This window comes from Aptenodytes patagonicus, chromosome 6 (genome assembly GCF_965638725.1).
Source record: "Aptenodytes patagonicus chromosome 6, bAptPat1.pri.cur, whole genome shotgun sequence".
NCBI lineage: Eukaryota > Metazoa > Chordata > Aves > Sphenisciformes > Spheniscidae > Aptenodytes > Aptenodytes patagonicus.
The window spans coordinates 54,059,757-54,082,004 of record NC_134954.1 but is presented as its reverse complement, the minus strand read 5'-3'; the positions used below and the strand labels follow the sequence as shown (position 1 = coordinate 54,082,004).

The 22,248-nt window shown below is 43.0% G+C and overlaps 1 protein-coding gene across 3 annotated transcripts in view; it reads left to right on the top strand.

Moving 5' to 3' along the window:
- Positions 1 to 7,293: 7,293 nt before the first annotated feature.
- CERS6 (ceramide synthase 6) overlaps positions 7,294 to 22,248 on the top strand; it is a 136,217-nt gene continuing 121,262 nt past the window's right edge. For all 3 annotated transcript variants that reach the window (XM_076342685.1, XM_076342684.1, XM_076342683.1), the window contains exon 1: positions 7,294 to 7,558. In XM_076342685.1, coding sequence (XP_076198800.1) covers positions 7,389 to 7,558 — 170 coding nt within the window. In that variant the 5' untranslated portion in view covers positions 7,294 to 7,388. The remainder of the gene's footprint in view (positions 7,559 to 22,248) is intronic.

Below are 22,248 nucleotides of genomic sequence, written 5' to 3'. Positions count from 1 at the left end.
GCATAGTTAGAAATGAGTGCATTGTGGTTTGCATTATTTCATTTGTTTGTTTCTGTGATGAGTTCTTATTTCTAGAAGCAGCATGTTCTTCCTGAGGTTTAATTACTTGGCGTTTTAGTAAATGAAAACCTCTTTTATTGATAAACAATAGCAAATAATGAGTGATAAGCATGTTAGTTAAAAGATTACGTTTAACATTAAGTGATACCATTTATTTTTTTCCCATGGAGTATCCTTTCCAAGAAAAAGCCATTGTTTTGACTGAAACTTTGGGAAAAAAGCTTTTTTTTTTTTTATTTTTATTTTAAAAAAAAAAGGCCTGCCAATGTTAATTGATATTATTCAGCTACCCCCATTTGCTTGGTTCGGAGTTGTTCTCCTATTTAATTTAGCTGTCTTGATACAGACCTCACCCACCAGGGAAGCTCCTGAGCTTTTGCAGCTGTATTTATTCTGGTCTTTTATGAAGTGGGTTAGCTAACAAAAAGTAGTTTCCAACATACAATTTATGTTTGTAAAGTTCCCAAATTATAGCCTGGCCCCCTTCATTGTGCAGAAGGAAAGGCTTCCTCAGCACTGTAACAAAAGCCAGAGTATAAGGAAGCAGCACTAGCACAAAAGGTGTTTTGCAGCAGTGCTGATCAGCATGTAGTTTGATACCTGAATTTGGTTACTCTGGAATGATGAAGACCACCAACCTCAACAGTATCTACTGTTAACTGGGAAATGAATGAAATAGTACAACTGCTCTGCGCCTGCTGAAAGGATGCCCCCTGCCAAAATTCTGTTTCCAGAAAGTTATTCATTGACATACTTGATTTGTTCACGTCAGTTTTATAGAAATTCTTTTGATGGTACCTCTAATCAGTTAAAATAGCCTTCTCCTTTGTTTTGTTTCCGATTTGTATGAAGTTCAAATGTACACTAGTTAAAGCAAAATAGCAACAACCTGATGACAGTCAGACAGAAAACAGTAAGCTCAGCCACCTGCCTTTTCTATCAGGCTGATAGTTTTCCTTTGAAGTCAGAGACAAAACTGCCACTGATTTCAGAGGTGGATTGTACACAAATGATATAAAACCACTAATACCTAGTGGTTTTTTCTTATCTCAACATTATATACTTTTAGGAACTCTGGCTTCTAGGTCAAAAGAGACAAAGGCCTTACAGGTTTGGAATCTTTTCTAAAAAAAAAATTATCTCAACTCTGCGTATATATGTAGCATACAATTAGTGATGCTAAAATATGTTTCTAATAACCACTTTTAATCCTGTTTGATAGAATGCTTATATAGTTAGATCATGGTATGCAGATTATAAGCTTAGAGCTGTATGTCTTTGCAAGTACTTCTTGTGGGGTTCACGAAGCTGACTTATAAATTTTGCAGTCTTCCATGCCATTCCATGAAGATGTCTGTCTGTTCGTCTGTCTGTGATGCACCTGCTTTAAAATTGGCCTTGCTTTACAGAGCAGGAGGATCATTGATCACACCAGGGTTCTCCCTTACACAAGACAGAAGTAAGTACTCAAGGCAAAATTGCCAGCATCTTTCTTTCTCTTGGTGTGAAATGCAATGGGGAAAAAACCCACAAAATAATCACGAAGCAATGGAGCCAATTCAACCTTTTAAAGACTAAGTATTACTTCAGAAAATATAGTCTTTCTCACAATCTTAGTAACAAAAGTCCAGGAATAATTAAATTATAATGTGACTCTGTAGCCCAAACCTGGCTACATGAAGAGGCATGAAGTAGATGTTTCTGAAATACCAGTTGAAGTGTAATGTAGTGTATCTAGTTGGAGATAAAAACGGCACTTTTTCCAGCTGTCTGTCTATGCTAAGAGTTGTGCAAACCTCATTAGAAGTTTTCTTTCAGGATAATTGAGTTAAAATTGGTGCAGAAGATTCTGACTACTCTTACTGTAGTTTGAATAGGGTCTAGTTCAGTTTAGTGTAAGCTCGGTTAGTTAAGCAACATTGAAATCAAGTGAACTATGACAGTATCATAATTAGGATGTACACTTTGGCATGCTGTCTTTAAATCTAGAGCAGGAAGCCAAACCAAAGTGAACAATGGAGGCAAATGAAGCATGGAAACATACAGTGACTCAGGCGATCCTGCTTCCTCCTCTCCTTCTGACCAGTCCTCATAGAGCATTTCTGCTTCAGGTCTTGACTTTTATTGGAGCCCAGCACGAAGCACAAACCCTCCTGAGGCTTGTAAACCTCTCTTTCAGCTACAGCTACTTGTCCACACATCTTCTCATGACAGCCAAACTAATTACCATTGCATGTCTTCCCAAGTGACAAAACTTGCTTGTCTGCCAAGATAAAAAATTTGGAAGGCTGTGAAGTGATACAACCTGGGGACACCTACTGTACTGATGTATTTTAAGCACTATTACACAGAGCTCTGCTAGCGATATGAATTCAGGGTACATCGTTTGGTAATTGGGTGAAGCCAGACTGGTCTCTTCAGACTAATACAACCCCATGCAGGAGTCAGGACGGATTTGACTGGCCCAACATAGCTTTTGTAATGAAGACTGCTGCTCTGTTAGTGTGATTTTACTTCTTAGGTGAAATTATTAGAGAAGCTGGCACAACTAGCAGCACAAGAAACTGGAAGTCCCCATAGCTGCTGGGACCAGCAGATAGAAGACATGTTAGAAGAATGACAGCTCAGGACCATGCCTTGCACTGCTGCTTCCACCATGCCCATGGTCCTCCACGCTCCCCAGGATGACGCAGAGCAGTCATGCAACACCTAGGCAGTTCTTGGCCCTTCTGCTAGGCACATCATTAGTGGCCTAATGGTACGGACCTACGGAAATGGGACTGGCACTGCTGCTTTTACATGGGTCAGCCATAGCCATTTCTTCTGCTTAGGAACAACCCGGTTCAGATTTGGATAATAAAAAGTCTCGGTGGATCGCGTTGTTGGCACCTGTACTATCCAGTCCATTAAATGGACTGGCCCAGAGTCTGATCACAGTTCACTGCGTGTAAGCCTGGTGCTACTCCAGAATTACAGCAGACTAAATGAGATAAAAAATTTGGCCGGTTGCTTTCAATTCTTTAGCAGTCCTTTAAAATCAAGAGATTGTGCTGCAGCTTTTCCTGTTTTGGTGGAGGACCTCCTCCAGGTGGCCAGCAGTATGGCACAGACATGTTGGTGCTAACAAATACACGTTACCAAACTCACTCAAAGCGGTTTAGAGATGCAATACACACTCCTGTTGACTGCAGATGGATAAATAAACCATGACAGGTAAATAAAAATAGTGCACTATTACCCACTGTAAACTAGTAAAGCTGCTTTTGAGACATCCCCCCAGTAGGAAAGATTGCTGTCAATATCATTCAATGAAACCTCCAAGGTTTTGTTATAAGCTTGTAACTCGAGCCATATTTGCAGCATTAACGTAGTGCTTGAAAACTTTAAATGTCATTTCTGTGCTAAACAGCTGAGTTTAAACATCATGCTGCTTTTCTACGCAATTTTTGCAGTACCTGTTGGAACATTGTCCTGATCAACTGATACCTTATGTGTCTTATTACTTAAAGCAAGTCTCTTATCTTAGAGTAATGTCTAAATTTTTATTTTTAATCTTAATCTTTGCTTTGTGTGTGTTTATATCTGTGTGGAAGCCTAAGACAGCATAAACCACTGCCTATTTTAAGCAGCTTAATATTGATAGAAAACAAATTTAAATTTTCCAGAAAACTTTCTACATTTTCATGTATTAAAACATATCTACATTGGAAAGTGTCACACGGTTTATTCTGATCTGTGAGGAAGTAAGTACTAGCAATCTCCTAATCTGATGGGAAGAGGCTACTGGAAGTTTGTGGCCATGGGGAGAAGTGAGGCTGGTGGGCAAAGAAAGTCTTCTGCTGTGTGAAAATGCATTTAATACACTTGTTCTAAGCCTGAAGGAGGAAATTCATTAGACTAAGAACAATCATTTTATTCCTAAAGCTAAGGAATCTTTTCTTTCACGCCTGAGATCTAACCTGGCTTCTTGATGCTAAACAAACAAGGCAAAAACAAAGTCCTTCATTTTGGAGTGGCCACTCTGCTGACTGCTCAAGGTCTTGAACTAGCGATATGCAGTCTGTCAGTTTTCTCTTTTTCTTTTTTGGAGTAGAAACAAAAGTTCAGTAACTGTTGGGGAATTTGTGTGTATGTTTTTGTTTAGTTATTACTAACTCTTGTATATTACAAAGAGAGCCCAGGCTGGGCTTTTGAGGAAATAGACTCACTTTCAGCCCTTTACATTTTTTTTTTTGGCCAAGTTCTAGCACTCTCTTGGAATAAGTTGCTTCAGAATATGAGACCACATATGAAACCACAGTTTTTAAAGTTCTGTTGGGCTCCCTTTTGTGATATAACAGTTTTAGGGGGCAGAAAAACAAATCCTGGTAATGTCTCCTTCTAAAGCGCAAGATTCAGGCATCCTCATTCCATCATCCTGTCTTGGCTACGTCTACATAATTGCTGCTACAATTTGAATTCAATTAAAAGCTTTTAATTGGTCATCCTCCCAAACATTTCAGAAATGTCATTCATTTTCAGATATGCTTAGAGATCTGTCATCCTAACATAATTTTAGTCTGACACAATAGTCAATTACACTAATTGTCCAGCAGGAATTAACCTCTTATGCATCATCAGATTGTAACTGTTGCTAGGTTCACTTCGCAAAGATCTGTTCCTTTCCTGTATCTGTACATAAGCAATGTCGAGCACCAGCACCTGCGAGCCTCAGTACAGGCTGGGAAAGAACTACTTCATTGTATTGGAAACGGACATAAATATTGAATATACTTCTAAACTGATTGGAATATTGAAATATGCTGCAAAAAGACAGGTCACCTTCAGGTGCAGAATAATGATACCAATTCTCTGATTAAAATTAACTTCGCCTTAAACACAATCATCATTAATGAAGCAAATGGTTATCTGTGTATTGTCAGCTATTAAAATGATATTTAAAGAGTTTTTCATCAATAGATTTCAAAGTTTATGCTTCTGAGGTCATTCTGAGGACACACACTCGCAGCTCCATTTAAGACTGGCTTATGCAAGTCCATTCAGAAAATGGAGTGATCTGGATGATTTGGGTATTGTAGCTGAAGAGAGGCCTATGTATACGTGCAGGAGCCAGCTCAGATGTTTGTGAGACAGGGCTGGAAGATGAGCTCCCAGGGGAAGTTCTAGGGGGGTTCTAGGTCAGCTGGAAGAGGATTGAAATCCAGCCATGAGAACAAGGCAGAGAGGCTAGAAGGAGGAAGGGAGATACTAGCAAGTTACATTTTCAGCACTGGCTAAAAGAGGTCTTGCTGATTTGAGCAAAGAAATGTTTTCTTCTGCTTGGAAAATCATTATTTGTAAGTGAAGAAGGCTGCATTAGAGGCGTGCAACTCCCATGGTCAGTTTTTCCTCTGAACTGAAATCACAGCAAAGCCCTGGGTTTTGACAGATAGCTCATGTCAGAGACTCGTAGTAGGATCCTGAGACGATTGTGCACAGGGCTGGAACCAGTAGGGAGCTGAGGGCTCAGATGGGCACAGGCAGTGAGCACCGTGATAACCGCAGTGAAGGAAGAGATGCAGGCAGGCAGATCTGGTAGCGGTGCTAGAGCCCACACATTTTTTCAGGTGATTTGAAGGACTAGGTGTCCATGGAGCAGCCTCCAGCTACCAGTTCTTTTCTCTCTCCAAGAAACAACCACAAGAACTGAATCAGAATATTTACAGACACTTAGGATGTTGGCTCAGCAATGAAACAGAAACATCCAGTGGCAGGTTCACCTGCACAGCTCCATCCTTGCCAAAGCATTCCCTGAAACTTCCCTTAAATGTCCTAGATGGAAATTCTCCCCATATACAGAAATGGTTTGTTTTGTTTAAATCGGTATAGTGTTTTTCACAGCATCAGGGTCACGTGTTTAACTTAGAATTTTTTTCAGCACGGAAATGTCAGCACAGAGATGAGGAGCTGTGAAATTAATTTTTCAGGAAGGGCAAGTAGAGTCAGTGGGGGGAAAAGAGCAAGCTAGCAGAAAACCTGAAGGCAGGATGATAAAACTGTGCAGGAAGTCAGTGTCTCTTAGTATTCAGTAGCCAGCTGGAGAGTGTGATGATACAGGGGAGAAAACTGAAGCCATCGAAAATAAAGTGAGGCAGGGCAGACAAAATAGTGATGTTACAGGAGCGGTATACCTACTACTTGAAGTAATTTTGTATGTGCCTAAACCACCATGTGTATTGTCCAGCAGCTACAGCTACACTAAAGCCTGCTGGTCACCTTTGCTCTAAAGTCTAGTGGATACAATTATAGTTTTCCTCTTGCAGCTTGTCTCTAACGGGACTGGGCAGCGAGATAAGGAACCAACAGTAAAAACCTATGTAAAGACAAATACGTTTTCTTTAGCTGAGAGTGCAAAGCCGCTTTTGTTGCTGCTGAGTGGTGTGCTCTCAGACGCTTTTCCATGCTTCGTTTATGCCCGTTTGGTGTACGTGCATGCAGGGTTAAGTCATTAAACGTTTCAGAGGGTCCTTTCACCCAGGACAGTCCCGCTCCCATTTAAACGCCTCAGCAGGAGAGGGCAGAGAGCACCGCAGCTGGCAGGGGTTACTCGCGCGGGGACCAGGCTGAGGCAGCTGCTACCGGTCCGTGTGGCTGTGCGGAGTTCAGAAAAGGAGGGCTTTTTGTTGCTGTCATCTGCCTATTTAAATTAGGCGACAGCCTTTCCAGGCTCGCCGGGAGCCCAGCAATACCGCACGGCGGGTCAGCCCGGCTGAGCGGCGGGAGGGAAGGCGGGCCACGGCGGCCAGACGGGGTGACAAGGTGCGGAGCCCCGTCGCCGCCAGGCCGGTTGGACGCCGAGCCGGCGCTGAAGCGGAGGCTGCGTCCCAGCCGGGTGCAGCCCGCTGCTGCCGGCAGCCTCGGCCGCGGTGAGTGCCCCCAGGACGGGGTCCCCGCTCGCTTGGGCCGCGTAATTTGTGGTTCGGGGTTTGGTGGGGTTTTTTGGAAGGGCAAGAGGGGCGGGGGAAGGTTGCTTCTGGCCGCCCGGCGGGGCCAGCCCCGGGGCCGCCTGAGGAGCACGGCGGGCCCCGGGGCAGCCGAGCAGCCGCGGGGCGCGGGCGGGAGCCAATGGGCGCTGGCGCGGCCGTGTGACAGGCGGGGCGGCCGCTGCCCCCGGCGGGCGGGGAGCCGGCACAGCGCGCCGCACCGCTCGGCAGCATCATCCTCGGCTGTGGGGCTAACACACGCCTCCATCCTCCTCTCCCTCGGCAGCCGCTCGCACACGCCTCGCCGCGGCGAGGGAGGCCGGCGGGCGGAGCGGAGCGGGGGGCGCCGCGGCAGACAAAGCAAAGATGGCAGGGATCCTCGCCTGGTTCTGGAACGAGCGGTTCTGGCTGCCGCACAACGTCACCTGGGCGGACCTGCAGAGCACGGAGGAAGCCGCCTTCCCGCAGGCGGAGGACCTCTACCTCGCCTTCCCCCTGGCCTTCTGCATCTTCATGATCCGGCTGCTCTTCGAAAGGTAATGCCGAGCCGCCCGCGCCACCCCGGGCTCGGCGGGGCTGGGCGGGCCGCGCGGCTGGCGGCGGCCGCGGCCGTTCTCTGAGTGTCAGCCGGGGAACCTTGGCTGCCCGGCGTCTTCCTCCCGCCGCCGCTTCTCTCCCGGCCTTGCCGGGCTCTTACGTGTTCCCTCCCCCCTCGGTCGGTCACGTAGCGGGCCCGACGCAGGAAGGTGGAGGGGTTCGGGAGGCAGCCGGCGCTCCTCTCCCGCGCGGCGCGGGCGCTAGGAGGCGAGGTCTCCCCGGGAATGGGCGCAGCCCTCCCTCCACCTGCGGCGGCCGCGGCGCTCCGGCCCGGCGCTGGTAGCGGGGGGAAAAGGGCCCTCCGGCACCTGTGCGAGCCGGGGCTGCCCGCCCGCGGGCTGCTACCCACGGGCTGCGGCGGGGTCCTGGCCGCCCCCCTCAGGGAAGCCCCGCAAGAAGCGCTGCGGGGACGGGCCGGGGCGGGAAACTGTCCCGGTAGGAGAGTTTGCCCGTGCTCCCGCCGCAGGGTCGCTCGAGAGAGAGTAAACTGCGGCGAAGCCCGCTCTGCCCTCCGTCTGCGCGGCCGCGGGGCGCGTTACGCCGTGGGGCAGGACCCGGCCTAAACTCCTGCCAGAGGGGCTGGCGCTGCGTGGCGGAGGAGGCGGCAGTTAAACCTGGGTGTCAGGTGGGAATGGGAATCTTGATGGTGAGCACCAGCCTGAGGGTGAGGCGTGGCTGAGCAGAGTTTTGCTTGGCCAGTTTGTGTGGTAGCGGTGTGAACGGTCCGTGCCATATATCGGAAATACTCCAAGTACTGTCAGGGTGTAGGATCTCCGTGAATAAATGCTCCAGACGCTGTTCATCACCGAACCAAACTCACTGTTCTTTGAGATTGCTGAATTCAAAATACACATTTCACAAACATACAAATACGTATATTTAAACACAACACGCCAAACTAGTGATCGGTCAGCAAAGACTATTTGTTTTCTGAGTGTTTCCTTACGGGTGTTTAACAGAGGCTGCCTGTCACAGGGAGGCAGCTGAAGCGAAGTGGGTTGCTCACTTGCACACACTTCTGTGCTGCCTGACAAAGGTGGTGTTCCCTCCATCTGCAGAGAACAAAAGAACAATTCCCTGTGCCAACACCTGTGTGTTTTTAGTGCTGTCTTCCTAGGCAATACTATTAGGGTAGTTAAGGAAGATAAAGGAAGACCAGTAGTTACCATGTGCCAGAGAAAGGCTGTAAAGATGCTTTAAAAATTATAAAATAGCTGATCTGCCAGGTAGCACTGCATCTCCTAAGCATTCCCTCATCCTGGTTAGAATATGGCACCTGGGATGTTGGTTTGTGAAAAACTTGGCTGTCTTCGTAACTGAGTTGAGAGGACCATACTTACTTTGAAAAACAAACTGTTGTGGGCTGTCCTTAATTTCTGTGTTGCTTTACAGATTTACTGAAAAAGACAGCAAAACTTGTGGTCTGCCTGAAAATCCGAGGTTATCAAAAGTTGATTTAAACACTAACCCTGAGTTAAATACTGCAATATACTTACAAATTGAGTGCCAAGTATTATTTAGATAATGTCAAATCATTAGTGTGTTGTTTTTTTTTTCCTTTGCAGTCTGTACAGTGCGTACTTTTGAGTGCTGAAAGTGGGTGCGTGATGTTGCATCTCTTGCCATCAGAACTGCAATATGTATCACAGCAGGGCTGTGTTTAGATGGAGGAACAACTAGTCAGGGAGACAATTTCAGCCTAAACTTAAAATCATGTTGTTTCTGCTAGTTCTGATGCGGCTGTTGTTAGCATTATAGAAGCTGCTCTGATTATTTAGTAGTCTGTATCCACTCCCTCTGGTTATTTTTCTTCATTCAATTAAAGTAATTTTTAATTTTGCAGTACATTATATTTTTAAGTGTTAGTTATACAGATGAGAAAATCAGTACGTTTTCATAATTCTCTTATATTTGTTAGGCTAATTTTGAAATTTAAATCTGGAAATGCGTTCTGCTAGGCTGATAGTAGGTGAGACCTCCAAAGAGGTTTTATTAACAATTACTTAAGCATGTGGTTTTTCCTTTTTAATTTCAAACCAATTGCAAAACTCCACTGTGAGAGTAGGATCAGGCCGTTTTGTGTGTGATTAATCCACATGGCATGGTACAGTTGTGATTTTTCACGTAGAGCATTTTATTAAAGCAGGCTAGGCAAAAGTGACTGGACCTGCTTCCACTGATCAAAGCAGGGGGGTTGTCTTTAATGGGGGAAAGATCAAGCCTTATTACTGCTCATTAGTAATTTATTTTGTCAGACCTCTGTGCTTTGTTTGTTGGGAGCCACAGAAATGCCTCATGCACATCATTAATTAAAGGCTTGCAATTATTTCAATTGATAAAGCTATAAAAGATCTGGACGGGAAAAGAGAGGAATATATGTTAAACTGATAAGTTTTCATTCTTCTGTGTATTAAAACAGCTACATTTTTTCCTTTCAAAACTCAAATTGTGGATGACTGATGTTGTTCATGCTACATCCTGGAACAAGCTTTTGCAGAGGTGTAACAGTTCCTTCTTTTTGCAATGGTAGCAACTAAAGAAAAAATAAAAATAGATGCTGTAATACATTTTTTAAAAATCCAGGTCTACTTTAAATCCATGGTTGTACTGCAATATTTGTAACATCAATGTATTCTCTATTTTGTTTTGTAAGATACCTAATACAGGTGCCCTTGTAGTTCTTTATACTGGTAGGGAAGCAGCCACAAGGTGTTAAGAATCTGATTACGTATTTTATATCCATTATTTTCGGACTCCTTCACAGCAGCTGACTGCTAGTCTGTTGGAGCAGTATGGTTTTACTTTCCTTGCAGTGAAGGGTGACTGACTGCATGGATCTTCACGGTAGTAAGAAATAGGGTGCAGGGGAAGCTGTGGTTTGGACTTCATGTGTCTGCTTACGAAGTTCTTGATATGTCTGGGGGATAAAACTTGTCATGCTAGGCGTTAAAAGTTGACTTCATATATTTATATTCTATATACTTATATGTTTGTGTACCTATTTGTGGGTGCAATTGAAATGACAGAACTTGGAAACTTTGTTCTATACATATTCACCTATTATTAACGAAGTTAATCCTGCTGGGATTTTTTTTTGTTACTGGTTTGGTGAATCGACTAACCAAGACAAGAAAAGAATCTAGACACTTCTAAAATGATTTTTTTCTTTTTTTTCCTTTCAAATAAACTACTTTTTGTTGATTTCCTTGTCCTACCATCCCTGACCAGCACTCTTGAATGAAAGGAAAAAGTAGATTAGAACACTAAGTGTATGCTGAATCGCTTCAGCAATTGGATCTGATGATGATGACTGCTCTTGAAATAAGCTTTGCTCTGAGGTATAATCTCATAACCATGAGATTTAGTGGATCTCTCTGCTGAGGCCATCATAGTTATGGATGAGGTGCTAAAATACCTTAACAGCCTTTTCTCTTTTCCCTTCCTTCTCATTCATCTCTTTCTTTAAACACAAAGTACATTTTAGAAAACTATAATAACTAAGCGCAAAGATAGCGTAACCTAGTAGTTTGGAAGATGGCAGGAGTTTAGCAATGCAGTGGTAATGTGGGGACATACTTCTTTGTAGTATCCATCCGTTTTGTGTGTCCTACTATTTTTTTAAAGGCATGTAAGCAACTAAGGATGCCCTCCTGTACTATACAACGCCTTCAGCTATAAGGAAATAATGTAAGTGCTCAATGATACCAGTCTCTGTCTCCCTGGATCCTTTCCAGTTCTAGTGCGGGCAAGACAGGTTAAAGCTGAATTAAAACTGGTCTTACTAATAGCAGAGTGTTGTAGTTTTGATTGGCCTAAAAAGATAAAGAAACATTTGTTATTCTGGGCAAATACAATTTTTCTTCTTTCTTCTATGCAATCACATAGCTCTTCTCCCTCTGCGCTAGACCTCACTGCTCAGAAGCAGCATCCTTTTCTATCCTCCCAAGCACGTCCTCTGTGAGGGGCATGTGGTTATACAAAAACAATGTTTGCTCAGTAATCAGTGTGCTTGTTGGACACAAAACAAGAGGGTAACACACCTCTGCTTTAGAGACTTCTCTCGAGGGAGAAGTTGGCTGAATCCTCCAAAAGAAGTTCTAACTAAATAGATTTCTGATGTGGTCCAGCAATCTTCTGAGTCAAGCAGTCTGTTGTTACTGCTTTCTTTACACTTGGCTCATCTATTCAAGTTTCTCATATCTCATCTTTGCATTGTAGTTGCAGTATACTTTATTTCCCTCACCTTGTAAGCAGCAGTTTGGGCTCAGATCTAATGAGATTGCTCCATAAATCAGCAAACTAGGCTTATAACGCCGTTGTTGTCCTCTGGCCTTGATGGGGGCAGTCCTCTCAAAGGTGAAGCTGATATTCTGTTGTGGTTTAACCGCAGTCAGCAACTGAGTACCACACAACTGCTCGTTCACTCCTCCCCACCCCCGCCCCCGGTGGGATGGGGGAGAGAATTGGAAGAGTAGAAGTGAGAAAAACTCGTGGGTTGGGATAAAAACAGTTTAAGAATTGAAATAAAATACTAATAACGATAATAATAATACTGTAATAATAATAATACACAAAGCAAGTGATGCACAGTGCAATTGCTCACCACCCGCTGACTGATACCCAGCCAGTCCCCGAGCAGTGGCCCCCCCGGCCAGCTTTCCCCAGTTTATGTACTGAGCATGACGTCACATGGTATGGAATGTCCCTTTGGCCAGTTTGGCTGTGCCCCCTCCCAGCTTCTTGTGCACCTCCAGCCTTCTCAGTCGGTAGAGCACGGGAAGCTGAAAAATCCTTGACTAGTGAAAGCATTACCTAGCAACAACTAAAACATCAGTGTGTTATGAACATTGTTCTTGTCCTAAATCCAAAACACAGCACTGTACCAGCTACTGGGAAGGAAATTAACTCTGTCCCTGCCGAAACCAGGACATATTCCTCAGTTGATGGAATGGCTCATATGGTCAGGGATAGCTTGAATATATATAGGAACAGCCCTCCAGCTGTGCTGATTTAAACTGAGCCAGCCTCATCGTTTACTATCAGTCAAATCAAGATACTCTAGACATTGAGCTTATGGAAATTCACAGCTTTTGTATGACATTTTGCTTTTATAATGATAATTCAGCCTCAAAGGTAACCTCAGCTGACTCTCATTTAGTATGACACAGTAGAATTCGTAGTGGATCAGGGTGACACAATACAACAACTGTGTGTGCATGTGTTTTTTTTGTTTTTTTTTTTTTTTTTTGCTAACTGTAAAAATTAATTCAGGTGACAGTACATTAAAGCCCTGCAAGTGTTTCTGGTATGTGGTATATACATACAAATTTGATTTTTGTAGTCCCTAAGACATCTAGTATTGGTGCTTTCTTACAACAACAAGGAGGCTAGACGGGATACAGAATTTGGAAGAGGGTGTACAAACTCACTGCATTTCCAGCAGCCCAGAACCTCATCTAGGGAGGTTGGGGCAATGATGGTTATTTCTATCAAAACCTGTTTGTAGGCTGTGATATTTGTAGATTTCTTGCTTAGTTCTCTGTGTGTTAGGCAAAATCTGATTGTTCAGTTATAATTCACTTGTGTGTAAGTGGATGCACGTGTTCACTGACAATAACTTTCTCAGTTTTTTCTCTAGAGTTTTTTATAATTTCTTTTTTTTCATAAGATGACCTGTAAGGTCTTTTTTTGCTTGATTACTATTCAATAAATGCTTAATTCAGTTGAAATGGAATAGGACATTGAAATTGATAACTTCCTCTGAAAAGACACAGGTGATACAAAGAAAATAACCGAAAAAGCGATTTCTTTGAAACTTTAAACCAATTTCTTTTTAAAATAGTAACAATAGAGCATTAGCAGTAAATAGCTTTAATATAAATTTGTATCTCATTGAGTGTGCTATCCATTTCTCTGTGTTTCTTTTCATTAGTTATTCATTTTCTGTCATTTATATTTTCCTTTAGGTAACCAGTTTTTGTTTCCTAGGGTTGCAGTGTCTGAGCTTCAGTCACTAATACAAGTAGGTATCTCACAGCGAAATGCTTGTTTTTACCTGGAGAGCTGTTGTCTGACTTGGCACGGATGGAGCTCTGTCTCACCAGCTCTGACCAGTGCAGTGTACACTCACCCACCTTGATTGTGTGTGTGTTGGCTGGTACGCATCTCTGTTGTGCAATGTAGTTGTGTGTTCAGATGTAAGCTGAGAGTGTTCCTTTAAAAGAAGGTGGAGTGGATAAAATGCGTGCTAATTTAAAATAGTAAAGGACCATTTATAGATGCACGTTAGTGCCAATCTCAAAACTGGGAGTTAAATGGGAAATATGTGTTGAGCTCCAGTAGAGAATGCCATTAAAACTGATTTCTAAAATATCCAGGTGGCAGAAGTTTGACAGCCAAACCATAGCTCGGCTGAGGGAAAGGTTTCAGTGACAGGTCACTAGTGAGTACTGGGAGCCTATTACTGGGGCAGAGCGGCTGTTAGTGGGGCTGCACACTGTCTGAGTGCAGCTCCCAGTTACTGTTAGAAATTCCCATTCCGTTCCTGCCTGGATTCCTGTAACTGCGCAGTTGGATCCAAGCTGCCTGTGGCTCTTTCAGTTGCTCCTACTTCTGTCTCTGTCGTTGATTAACAGACATTTGCTAAGAATTTGTTCTTGGAAAAAGAAGAGCTTCTGGTATGCTGCCTCTTTCTACACATCTGCAGACCAGTCTCTTACTGGTCCATACAAAGTATTTAGTAAATTAACATTTAGGGAAATCTATTCCCTTGACTCTATCTCTGTTATCTGTCAACAGGATAGAGAGGAAGGGCGTGGGATGCCTGAGCTGAACAGTGCTTACTTGACCATATTTGTGTTTTGTTTTGTTTTTTCCCCAACAGTTGTTAAATATCCCATGCCTACAGTAGTTTGACAGTTAATTAGCATTTGGGGTTTCTGTGCCTGTGTCAAGGTGGTCTTTGAGTTTTGAGAAGAAAGTTAAAATTACAGCATAAAAGTATGTAGCTTTCATAAATGACGTAACCTTATATAATATTCAGTAGTATGCTTAAGACTGCAGTTGGCACCTTATGGACAGTCAGATGTGTATGATGTGTATCAACAGTTCCTTGGAGGTGTTCATCCAACAGCTTGATTGCTCTGTGGTCTCCCACACCAGTGACTCCCTTCGCTCATCACATTACAGATTTTGGGGGTGCAGCAGGGATGGGCATCCAGGTCAAGGGAAAGGGAGGGAAATGTGTGGGTCTCTGATCACTTGAAAGAGGAGGAATCACTGATGTCTTGCTTTAAGGTGAGCAAAGTTTCTGACAATCAGATGGGCTGAGATCTTCCACCCTCTGTGAGGAAGTCTTTTTAGCACATGGTCCTTACAGAAGACTAATTCTACACCATCTAGCATCCATCAGTTTCTGACGAGGATGATACCTTTCTGGTTATTCTGACGTAGGCAAATGGTGGTGGAGGTGGGAGAGCTGGAGTATTTAGCATAGCCAGTTATAATCTTAAGAGATGGTTTTCATAGTGCCAGTGGACCTGTAACACAAAGCTGTGACTTCTGTACCAAAACCAGAGAGTAAACTGTAATGATTTTTTTTTCTACGTAGTTAATACCTCTCATAATCGCGAATTTTACTATTGGTGAGCTTTCATACTGCTGAGCAGTTATGAAGAATCATGTAACTGTTAGTGATGTAACATAATCAAATTTTAACTCTCAAGGTAATTATCTGTACAATTACTAATAATGTCTAAGAACCGTAAAGAAGCATAACATCCAGTTAGACATGTTGTGTATTTTATAATATGTAAGATACATATATATTTGTGTATTGGCTATTAATCCAAGTTACGTTTTGCACAGGGAGGAACAGAATGCTAAGGTTCTCCAGACTACCTTGTATTAATGAAGTATCTTTCAGGTTCACTAACCTAAACCTCATTTTAATATTATAAATGATGCACGTTAAAGTTTGGTCTGAAATGATGAAAAGCCTTCTTTGCACTCATAGGTCACAGTAGGATGGTTAAAGCAATATATCTAAATCACTTGCTTTTTTTTCTCATTGTGAGTGCAGCAAAAACTTCCTTTTAATAGTATCTTCTCTGTCTTGGTTCCTCCTGTAGGGATGGGGGGGAATAACCTATAGTACTATATTAAAAAAAATAAATCTAGCTGACATAGTTACACTGGTGCAAAAACCAGAGGTTAGAGTCCAGAGGGTGTTCACTGGCATAAAATCTTAGATTCCCAAGGCTATTTGAATATTTGTGCATGCAGTAGTATTTGTCTTTCTTTGTAACAAGCTAGTTGCTCTATTTTTAACAGCAATGGGATGACCAGAGGAAAAGTGGCTCATTTATTACATGTGGTGTCATCACATCTACTCGTTGCCCATTTATCATCCTCTGAGATAAACTTAATGTTTTTTAATTCTTCAAGCAGAAGGAGAAAAAGGCTTGATAGAAATGTGCTGAAATCGTCACTTTGGAATTGGGATCTCTTCACTCCATTTTTGCCTCTGTTGCTGACTGAATTTAGTTCTATACGACACTGTATAGATACCTGAACTTTCACTGGGACTGTCATTTACTGTGTCCCTGGGACTCTCATCCTTACTGAGAGTGGAAGCGGAGGCCACGCTCAGCTTCTACTTTGCTATGATGTTTGGCATCATGTAGTCACACAAACCTTTAAACTGAAAGCTGCTTTTGCACCAATACTGTCTACCTGGACAAATGGTACAAATGAGTATAACTGCCTAGGCTAGTGAGAGAAGCCTTCATGCGGTGGCAGGGAATTGCTTATTTGGAAATGAGTGTGCTGTACAGTGCAAAGCAAAGGGACCCCGCTTACTCAAAAGCAGTTGCTGATCACAAAAGTGAGTAATGTGAAAACAAGATCGGAGTGGCACATTGTAATATCCCTTGTGCTTGCTTTTGCTTGTGTCTGTTGTGACTGTGCAATGTATCTGTTGCTGAGAGAAATGCAGTGGTCCACACAGCTGGAGACAAACTGCCTGGTGTGCTGTTGTGAAGGGGACAGTCCAAACAAGATATGTTCCTTAAGAAGTACAGAAATTAGCCTTGATATGGCAACTGCTGAAACTTTGTAGGTGGGCAGCATAAACATGGAACACTAGTCTAAACCTGTGGGCATTATAGCATGACAAAGCAGACAACATTAAATCTACGTGAAATGAAAGCGAGCTGAGAAATTTTGGGGGCAGTGGGTGAACTCAGGTGGTGGTGAGCTCCTCTGATGCACTTCTCAACCAGGAGGAGACATGCTGAGCTGGGGAGCTGGAGGGCTCCAGCCTCTCACCAGCTGACTGTCAGGGCTGTGGCTTTCCTGGGCACTGCTGTAGCAGGTAAGACCAGTGAGTCATCAAGACCAGAATCCCCTTTGCAACTGGAGAGACTAGTTACTTCTGTTGAAAACAAAATTTTGGGTAATGAGTGGGTCATGAGTGGGACAAGCTTTTCCGCAGTTGTCCATTAGATTTTCTTGAACTTCCTGCTGTTTACTACTTGCCGTTGTCCAAAGCATGCTGCTGGACAAGATGATCGGGTCCAGTTGGGTGTATTTATTCCTCCTAGGGGCATCATGTTGGAAAGAAGCTGTTGAGAAAAAGAAAAGCAAGTGGTTAGACCACAAGCAGGAGCGTGTTTTGTGTATATTGAAGCAATAATTGGGTGGTAATTGGGTGGTTGATACTTATCTGTCAACTTTTCCCACACGCATAGTATGAGAGAAGGGAGAAAACTGATGTAGTAAGAGAGTAGCCTGAAAATATGAACAGTTCCAGCACCAAATGCTCTCCAGGATTACAACATCCGTTGTAGTAAATTAACTTTGCAGTGATTGCATTGACGTGATTATGACAAATTTAACTGCAAATGGAGTCCTGGGAGCACTGGTGGAAAACAAGTTGAACATGAGCCAGAAATGCACCAGCAGCATTGGGGAAAGCATTGCCAGCAGGTTGAGGGAAGGGGTTATTCCCCTATACTCGGCACTGGTGAGGCCATGTCTGGAGTGATGAGTCCAGTTTTGGTCTCCCCTCTACAAGACATGAACATACTGGAGTGAGGGCAGTGAAGGGCCACTAAGATGATTAAGGTTTTGGAGCATCTGACATATGAAGAGAGGCTGAGAGAGCTGGGATGGTTCAGTCTGGAGAAGAGAAGGCTCAAGCGGATCTTACTGGTGTGTACAAATACCTGATAGGGATAGTAAAGAAGGCAGAGCCAGAGTCGTCTTAGTGGTGTCCAGTGAAAGGACAAGAGGCAACAAGCAATTGATATGCAGGAAATTCTGTTTAAACATGAGAACAAACTTTTTCCTGGGGTGGTGGTGAAACACTGGGACAGGTTACCCAGAGAAGTTGTGGAGTCTCCATCTGTGGAGATACTCAAAAACCAACTGGGCATGGTCCAGCTCTAGTTGACCATGCTGTGAGTAGGGGGCTGGACTCAGTGATCTCCAGAGGTCTCTTCCAACGTCAGTAATTCTGTGAAATCATAAACCTCACTAAATGGCATGTTTTCACAATGCGGGGCTCCAAGGGGCTCCTGGGATCCTATATCTGTATGAAATGTGTAAACTGTATTGGAAACCTGAATAGGTGAGGATTAGGTTGAAGTTCACTGTAAGCCTGCAGGAGAAACCTAATTAGGGCAGAGCACATAACACTTGATTGAATGGACATCTGGATTTTCCGTTTGCTGTAGAATGGGTCTTTTGATTTTATTGTAGTCTGGCGTGTGATCAGACGGGACGTAAATCAAGAAATAGATGTGGACCTCTCCTACCTAAGACAGGAATTACCTTGTGGGTACCTAGAATGAAGTCCGAGTTGCTGTGGCATGAACACATTCTGTTCCCTTCTAGGATCAATACTTTGAGTCTCCTACAGCATTAAATTTGATTATAACAAGCAATTTTGAGGATAATTTTAGTTTTGTTGCCCTTAAGTTGATTCTTCTCCGCACTGCAATATCTTAAAGATAATTTTGTTTTTGAAAAAAAATCACAGAAAGAGGTGCTTAGAAGACAGGGAACAGTGATCACATGCATTACTGGAAAAGCTTTTATTCAGTTTGTGATCAAGATAATAAGAGTAAATCAGTCTTAGAAAAAAACCGAGAGAAGCCAGTCTTTAGTTCCACATTCACTAATTGTTTATACAGGCAATATATGTATAGTTGTGGTGTTGTTTAACCCCAGCCGGCAGCTAAGCAGCACAGAGCCGCTTGCTTATTCTCCCCCTGGTGGGATGGGGGAGAGAATCATAGAATCATAGAATCATTAAGGTTGGAAAAGACCTCTAATATCATTGAGTCCAACCATCAACCCAACACCACCATGCCCACTAAACCATGTCCCTAAGCGCCTCATCTACACGTCTTTTCAATACCTCCAGGGATGGTGGCTCAACCACTTCCCTGGGCAGCCTGTTCCAATGTTTCACCACTCTTTCAGTAAAGACATTTTTCCTCATGTCCAATCTAAACCTCCCCTGGCACAACTTGAGGCCATTTCCTCTCGTCCTATCGCTTGTTACTTGGGAGAAGAGACCGACACCCACCTCGCTACAACCTCCTGTCAGGTAGTTGTAGAGCACGATAAGGTCTCCCCTGAGCCTCCTTTTCTCCAGGCTAAACAACCCCAGTTCCCTCAGCCGCTCCTCATAAGACTTGTTCTCCAGACCCTTCACCAGCTTTGTTGCCCTGAATCAGAAGAGTAGAAGTGAGAAAACTCGTGGGTTGAGGTCAGAACAGTTTAATAATTGAAATAAAATAAAGTAAAATAGTAGTAGTAGTAGTAATAATAATAATAATTGTCCTGGTTTCGGTAGGGGTAGAGTTAATTTCCTTTCTAGTAGCTGGTACAGTGTCTTGGATTTAGGATGAGAACAAAGTTGATAACGCACCGATGTTTTCATTGTTGCTAGGTAATGCTTACACTAGCCAAGGACTTTTTAGTTTCCCATGCTCTACCGACTGAGAAGGCTGGAGGTGCACAAGAAGCTGGGAGGGGGCACAGCCAAACTGGCCAGAGGGACATTCCATACCATGTGACGTCATGCTCAGTACATAAACTGGGGAAAGCTGGCCGGGGGGGGGGGCCGCTGCTCGGGGACTGGCTGCGCATCGGTTGGCGGGTGGTGAGCAATTGCACTGTGCATCACTTGCTTTGTGTATTATTATTATTATATTATTATTATTATTATTATTATTATTATTATTATTATTATTATTATTATTATTATCATTTTATTTCAATTATTAAACTGTTTTTATCTCAACCCACGAGTTTTTTCTCACTCGTGCTCTTCCAATTCTCTCCCCCATCCCACCGGGTGGGGGGGAGTGAGCGAGCGGCTGCGTGGTGCTTAGTTGCCGACTGAGATTAAACCACGACAATAATAAAATATACAAAGCAAGTGATGCACAATGCAGTTGATCACCACCTGCCGACCGATGCCCAGCCTGTCCCTGAGCAGCGGTCCCCTGGCCAGCTTTTCCCTGGTTTATATGCTGAGCATGACGTCATATGGTATGGAATGTCCCTTTGGTCAGCTGGGGTCAGCTGTCCTGGCTGTGTCCGCTCCCAACTTCTTGTGCACCCCCCGCCAACTCGCTGGTGGGGTGGGGTGAGAAGCGGAAAAGGCCTTGACTCTGTGTAAGCACTGCTCAGTGATAATGAAAACATCCCTGTTATCAACACTGTTTTCAGCATAAATCCAAAACACAGCCCCATACTAGCTAACTATGAAGAAAATTAACTCTATCCCAGCCAAAACCAGCACAAGTTGTAAATACACATGTACGTGTGTGTGACAGAGTAATTCATACACCACAGTGGCATCCTATCACTCTGATGTAATACTTTTTTTCTTCTATTTTATTAAAAATCATTAAGTTAAAAAATTTTTTTAAGAGCAGCTATAAAATATTGACTGGTCTAGAAAATGAAATATTTCAAAATGTCTGTTGTTGGGGTGATAATGAAACAGTTTGAGATTTGACAGAAGAAACACACCCTATATCCTAATTAGAGGAACTCTTGTGTGTGCTAACCTGGAATTGTTATTTTCTAGAGCATTTATAGGAAATGTGAAAAATATTTGGTTTTCTTCCAGTTTGGAATGAAATGGAAATTTAAAATGTCAAAATTTCATCAGGAACAGATGTCCTGACTTTCAGCTAGCACTGATAAATGGGTCTGGTTACAAGCAACGATGTAGAGATAAAAATGAGATCTCTATAGCATTGTCAGCCTCCAGAAGTATACATTCTTAACCAACTCTTAATTTAAAGTTATTCAGTTTGTATCTGTCTGCATGGTGCACAGAAACTTATGTTGTGTGCGGTTTTTTTTGTTTTGTTTTGTATTTTATTTTATTTAAGGAAAAAAAAAATCTCTGAACAGGTTGATTTTCTGGAAAATAGGCTGATGGTTTGCTAGAATCATGGCAAGAGCTCAAACCTCTAGCCTGGCATTTACCTTCAGTTGTCAAGATGAAAAGTGCGCTAGCAGAAATGGAGGAACACTACTTCATCTTGCTTACTCTTCCATTGAGAGCTGACTTCAAGGTTTGAAGAGAAAGTAGCACTTTGTATCCATCACCATAGCATGACTTGTGTTTTGCCTTGTTTCCTGATTGGAATAACTCAGGCATAACACCAGAGTGGCTTAGAGCTTTAAATACTAATAACAAATCTCTTACTCAAGTAAGGTGCCTTAAAGAACAGAAAACTGCAAAGTTATCTTGAAGCATCTGCGTTTACACTTATTTTTAAGTGCACTGTAGTTAAATCATTTGCCCTATTCTGGAGTGGTGGTACAGGGGGTTTTGTGGGTCTTTTGTTTGTTTGTTGTATGTTATTGCCATGCTTTCATTTATAACTCGAAACATGACAGCCATCACATCTTTGAAGTACCAGGGCTGTGTGAATACACAGCTAGAATTTAGGATTCTGATTGTTTCACGTCTGCTGTGGAAGCTGCCTATTAATGATTCAAAAAGAATGCATTGTTTTGGGGCAAAGCATATGATTCCTGACATTTTAGCTCTCTCTCTTACTTCTCATCTTACAGCTGTGCCCCCATCTCAAAATAAATTTCCCTTACATGTCTCATATTTAAATTAAAATTAAGGTTTATTCCAGTATTTCTTGCTATGCATCTTTCTGATCTTCGTCTCTTTTTCTGTGTGCCACATACATGTTTTCTTGTCCTGCATCTGCTGCCATCTTATTTTTTCTTTTTTTTTTTCCCCCCTCTTGTTGATTCCCCCCTCCACCTTTGAACAAAAGCTGTCTATCCATGCATGATGTTCTGCAGAGCTGCTGGTGGCAAACAAAGGCAGATCTGAAGTTTCTGTCTTGAGGTTTGTCCGTCACTGCCCAGCTCTTGTGTACGGAAGAGCCAGCAACTGAAATAGAGAGGAAGCAAAGTCTTTTGCCCCTCTTCAGTGCTGTTATAGTGTGTAGCGACTCTATTGCTCAGATGAGCTGCTCTTCTGTTGCACCTTTATTGAAGAGCAGTGGTAAGAGCATTACAGACTCCTAACTTAGCTTTTAAGTTATAATTGGCATTTAATTGTAAAAGCAGCCAT